Source organism: Charadrius vociferus, unplaced genomic scaffold (genome assembly GCF_000708025.1).
Source record: "Charadrius vociferus isolate BGI_N301 unplaced genomic scaffold, ASM70802v2 scaffold661, whole genome shotgun sequence".
NCBI lineage: Eukaryota > Metazoa > Chordata > Aves > Charadriiformes > Charadriidae > Charadrius > Charadrius vociferus.
Window position 1 is genome coordinate 44,883 of NW_009647002.1, and position 5,449 is coordinate 50,331.

Below are 5,449 nucleotides of genomic sequence, written 5' to 3' on the forward strand. Positions count from 1 at the left end.
GCAGCGGGCTCGGACCCGCAGGGCACACGCGCAGCTGCACGCACCGCGGCGGGATGTGGGCTTTCCTGGCCCAGTTGCTGATCGCCCTGGTGCTGCTGGCCTTCTTCCTGGTCAGCTGCCAGAACGTCATGCACATCGTCAGGGGCTCTGTCTGCTTCCTGCTCAAACACGCCCACCGTGAGCTGGACAAGGAGCTTGGGGAGAGCCAGGGGCTGGCGGACGACGAGGAGGTTCTTTCTGCCAGGGTCGTCCGCCGGCGTGTCCTTGTGAAGGTAATGAGCAGAGAACTGAGAGACCAGCCCTGGGGCAGATGCGGAGGAGAGCAGTAAAGGGACGGAGCAGGGTGGGAGACAGAGGCTGTGGGGTGGGCTGTTCTGCCTGCAAAGGGGCTCCCCTCACACCCCTGAAATGCCCTGCTGTCCCTCCTGTCACTGCAGGGCAACGAAATCCTCCATCTCCCCGGAGAGCAGGTGACTGAGGAGCAGTTCACAGATGATCAAGGCAATATCATCACCAAGAAGGTGAGTGATCAAGGGCACGGTGTGGGCAAGGGCACGCCACAGCCTTTCTCCTCTCCCTCTGCCCGGCTGCTCTGCTCCTCCCTGCAGCCCGGGGGCCCATGCAGGGCACCCGTGTCCCACCGTCTTCGGTTACGGTCACAGCACTTCTCTGGCCAGACCCCGCGCATGGGACAGAGGCTGCACAGCGTGTGCAGTGCTGGGCGAAGAGGGAGGCATCGTGCTTGGGGGCTAGCTGTGATGCCTGGCTCTGCGCGTCTCCACAGGTCATCCGGAAGGTGGTGCGTCAGCTGGGCCCTGGTGACACGGGTGACAGGCAGGAGCAGGAGGAACTGATTCTGGAGGGCTCCCTGCAGGAGCCCCAAGACCTGGAGGCTGAGGACGATCACTTCATGAAATACTCCATCCTGCACCGGGACGGTCTGGGGGCCAAGGTAAGGTGTGGCTTACAGCCTTGCCTTGCGGGCACCGTGCCCAGGGCCAGCACCGCCTTTGGACTCCCAGGCTCTGGGGCTCCACTACCCTCTATCCTTTCCTCTGCCTTGCTCTCCTCTCCTGTTGCCCCTCTAAAGCTTCCAGGGGCAGCTCTTGCCCACTGCACCAGTCTTCTCGCTCAGTGTCTTCTGCCAACTGACTCTGCTTTTCCCTCTCCTGTCCTCTTCTGTATGTCTGTCTGTTCACCTGGGTGATGTCCTGCTTCCTGCCCCTGCGGCTTCCTCAGGAGGAGGTGCGAGTGCGTGTCCCGAAACCGGAGGTCTCCGGGGGCAGGATGGGGGCTCAGATAGTGAAACGAGCCAGCCTGAAAAGGGGGAAGCAGTGACCCCTCAAATGGCCTCTTTTGAGGTAACCCCACCTTTGCTCTTCCTTCTGTCCCAGCTCCCCATGCTGATGCCTGCACTGAGCTGCCGGTCATGCCCATCCTCCGGGGGAAAGTGTGTCAGGGCTGTTCCCAGCTCTTGGCCTGCAGAGAGGGGTTGCAGTGCTGCAGCAAAGTGCTGAGGGTGGGTAGCGGCGTGCCCCTGCTGCTGACCTGGCCCCGGGCCAAGAGCCTGGGCGCAGTGGGCACGGGGTGCCCCGTTGCGCAGCGATACTCCAGCTCGCTGCTGGTGCTGGGTCAGCCTCTGCACTCAGCACTCCGCTGCAGCCACTGGGGGATGCTACTGGGGTCACCGCGTCCTGGGTAGTCTGGGTGATGGTTCCCAGTGACAGGGCCATGGGGTCGCTACTTCTGGTTATGCTGGGCTACAGCAGAGGTATAAGCTTTGTCCAAAACTGCTCCAGGGAATGGATAGCATTTGTGTGGGGTCTGAGCAGGGCTGTCCCCTTCATCCACAGTTGTGCAGCCTTGTGGCAGGCGAGACCAGCCCTTGGAGCCTGGTGCCCTGCCTCCCCTTCCCACAGGGTGCAGCTGGACACCGGCAGGACCATGAGCCAGATGAGGTGTCAGTTCTCCTGGGCCATGCCCTGTGCCGCTGCTCGCAGCACTACTGCAGGGGGGTGCAATTGACTGCCACTGCCAACCACGTGTCGTGGCACGAGAGGGCGGCAGTGAGGTCTGCTCAATCTCCTGTGACCAGGAATGGGGTGCAGGCCATGGCAGGATACTGCTGGTGGACATCAGGGATGCAGGACTGGTGGGGTGCAGGAAGATGATGCTTGTAGGGGCTGAGGACAGGGGAGCTGTCTTTGACCCAGGACATTTCTGCCACTGAGCCCTAGTGTGAGCACTGAATCATCCCTTGAGCCTTGTGCGCGCCCTGCTCCCCCTGCCTTCCCTGTTGGGTGGGACAAGTCCAGGCTCCAGACAGGGTGCTTTGCACAGCACACTTGGACCCAGCTGCATCGCTGTTCTCTGTGCGCTCGCTGCTGGGCTGGCAGGGCAGCGCTTGTGGGAAGGTGCTGCACGTGTGCTCCTCAGCTGCCAGGCGCTGCCTGAGCCCAGGAGGAGGGTGCCAAGCAGGGGTCCTCTGGCCTCTGCTGTATGTGCATGGCTGTGTCTGTCTGTCCTCCGTCTCCCTCCTCTCTCCACTGTGTTAGTGGGCTCTCTGTGGGTGCATTACAGTCAAGAGGCTTGTGCTTGGGGACACAGGTTCATGCAGACCGTGTCCTCGCACCTACTCCCCAGACAGCCCCTGGGTCTGCCTCTCTCAGGGGCAGTGCTCCTGCTGCTTGCTCTTGCTGTTTTCCGTAGCGTGCTGAATTGGCCCAGGGTGTGCATTAGGAGTGTGTGGGGTCTTACCTGCTGCAGTGAGAGTGAGGTGCAGTCGGTCACCCTAGTTGAGGCTGGGGGCTCAGGGCTGGCCGCCTCTATCCCAGAGCCTACAGCAGCCGTCCCAGCTCCGTCTCAGTGCTGCGTTGCTTTTGGTGCTGCTCAGGTCCCGCTCGTTGCTGTTCTCTGCAGCTGGGACAGCACCACCAATACCATCTGTGCCGTTGCTGCTGGTTCCAGGCAGGGCGCTTATTGATGCTCTGTCGCTGTCTCTCTGACACCCCCAAAACTTGTCTTGTGGTAGCTGGGCAGGATGGGTGCATGTGGGACAAGCACAGGGTGCAGAACAGTCTGGGACTGCATGTACCGGGCTGCCCCCACCCTTTCTCCTGGCCTCCCTGAATGTCTGGTAACCCCATCTCTGTCTCTCTCTGTGTCTCTCCAGGATCTCACCTCAACACCAAACCACTGAACTCCACCCAAGTTCTGACACATACCTGAGAAGAGAGGAGAGAAAAGCAGAGAGTGGAGGGGAGCAGGGCTGGCTGTACATGTTTCTATAGGCTAATGGCATGATTTCTGTATGAGACATACTTACCGTCCTATCCGCATGACTGACTGACTGCAAGACGCATGAGCTACAGTACTTAAAACTGACGGAGGGGCCTCCGTCCCTGCCCCGCTGCTGCCAGGAGCCCAGCGACAGCAGCACGCACCAGGGGCATCCTCTCAGCTCCTCTGGGAGACAAGAGCTGGACTGGCAGAAAACGAGAGGGAAGGAGACTGCACCCTCGTGCGTTTGCGTGTCTAAACGCATCCCCACGCCCCTGCTCCAGCTGCAGGAGGGAAGCTGGGGCAGCACGGCACTGCTCACCGTGGAAGGAGAGGGGCTCGACCCCCTGTCGCCCGTGCTGCCTCCGCTGGACTCATTTCTCATCCCTCTCAGTGAGTGTTGGGTTGTGGGGAGGGCCGCAGTCGCCAGGGGGTGCGCGAGGTGAGGGCTGCAGGGAGCGCAGCTGCCCTGGGCAGAGGGGCTGGCGCGGGGCTCCCCTCCCTCTCCCCAGCACGTGCAGTGTCTCCCGCCAGGGCAGGGCTCTGGGCTGAGCACTGAGCTCGTTGCTTGTGTTGGAAGTGTAAACTGTACAGCAATCAGCCTTGTGTATATGAACCAATAAATACTATGCAAACCCCTAGGGACACTCTAGCAGTATGTACAAAGCACTAACAGCTCTGCTCCCAAATACCTCTTCAGGCTGCAGGACGGGCAAAACCTTTGGAGTACGTGAGCAGCTCTGGTGAACGGAGCTGGGAGGCTATAGGAGTAAAAGGGCAGCGGACGGCCCTGCCCTGTGCCCCTCCGGCTGAGCCTGGTCCCTTCCTGGCCTGAAGAGAGGGGCCCACGGGTGCAGTCCCATGGGCCTGTCCGTGGTGCATGCCCCAGGCTGTGTTAGATCCAGCTGGGGTGAAGCTGTAGGCTTGCACTGAGGTGCTCGGTGCCCAGGGACGATGGGTAGCGAGGCAGAGCAGGGGCTGCTTGTGCCACGTGCAGGGCCGTGCCTAGCTCTACTCAGCACAATATCTGCTCAGGAGATGAGCCAGGAGCTGGCAGGAGCCAGCAGCCCTGCAGTGAGCACCCCATGTAAGGGCTTTGCAGGGTCCCCTGGCTCCCCTCCAAGGGCACAAATGAGCATTGCCCATTGACCCCGTGGATGCTGACCCTCCCAGGACCAACCCCGGAGCCACGGTGGGCTGCTTCCCCGGTGGCTGCGCTGTGGCCAGGTGAAACGCCCTGCAGCAGCCTGGCCCAGGCAGTCACCCTGGGTCCGGGGCAGCCCTGGGCCGGCTGCTCCAGCAGGAGTGCAGCGATGGGCAGAGCTGCCCAGGCAGCTCCGAGGTGTGCAGGACTTGACCCCAGTAGGGCCAGAGGCAGGTAGCAGCAGTAGGTCCCATGTCCCCAACTCTGTCCCTTTACCAAACCAACATGGGGGCCACGTCTTTGTAGCACAGTGGTGTGGGGACCCCCTGCTCTTTCCCATGGAGGTGGCCATGGACCTGTTTTGCAGGGCCTGAGTTTGATCTCCGTGGCCATGGGCAGAATGAGCCCACCTCCAGCTTCAGGCTGGCGGCCCTGGCAGGGCAGCCCTGTCTCGCAGTGGGCGTGCATCTGCAGGGAAAGCCCCTGGCTCCCCTGTGGCCAGGCAGAAGCCTGGCTGCAGCGAAGCAAATGACCCAGCTTAGCCTTGGAGAGCAAAGCAACTCCTTCCCCACCCCAAAGCTGAGCCATATAGGCACAGACTCTCCATCCATTGCCCGTGCTGTGTACAATAACCTCCCTAGACCCACTGCGACAGCTGACTCCGTAGCATCACCGTAGAGTTGTGTCTGGGTCCTGTGCTTTGGCCTTGTATACGCCTTAGGGAATGTGCTGTGCTGCAACCGTGCCAGGCGCCTGCAGTGACATTGCTTTGCGCTCGGATTGCTCGTAGGGCTGGTAGGGGGAGGCTGCACCCGACATTGAGCCTAGAGAATGCTGCAGTCTGCACACTAGAAGCTTTTTAGAGATTTTAAAAATTACTTTTATTTCCTTTTTTTAATTGTTATGGAAACAAGCCTTTTGGATCTCTCCCTGTCTTAGCCCCGATGTATAGATCATTCCCTGTACACCAGCTATCAGACTATGGATTAATAAAGAAACCAACACAGACCCTGTCTCATCTCTGCT

General features: G+C 60.7%; 1 protein-coding gene across 1 annotated transcript; it reads left to right on the top strand.

The window, feature by feature from the left end:
- The first annotated feature begins 53 nt into the window (after positions 1-53).
- LOC104295632 (ankyrin-1-like) lies at positions 54-3,635 on the top strand. The gene is made up of 4 exons (XM_009895401.1): positions 54-272; positions 438-521; positions 785-952; positions 3,173-3,635. The coding sequence occupies exons 1-4, from the start codon at positions 54-56 to the stop codon at positions 3,197-3,199; spliced, it is 498 nt and encodes a 165-aa protein (XP_009893703.1). The 3' UTR covers positions 3,200-3,635.
- Positions 3,636-5,449: the final 1,814 nt, after the last annotated feature.

Coding starts and splice junctions, on each gene's coding strand:
- LOC104295632 (XM_009895401.1), top strand. CDS start 54: ATGTGGGCTTTCCTGGCCCAGTTGCTGATCGCCCTGGTGCTGCTGGCC. Junction 522..784: donor GCAATATCATCACCAAGAAG/GTGAGTGATCAA, acceptor GCGTCTCCACAG/GTCATCCGGAAGGTGGTGCG. Junction 953..3,172: donor GGGACGGTCTGGGGGCCAAG/GTAAGGTGTGGC, acceptor GTGTCTCTCCAG/GATCTCACCTCAACACCAAA.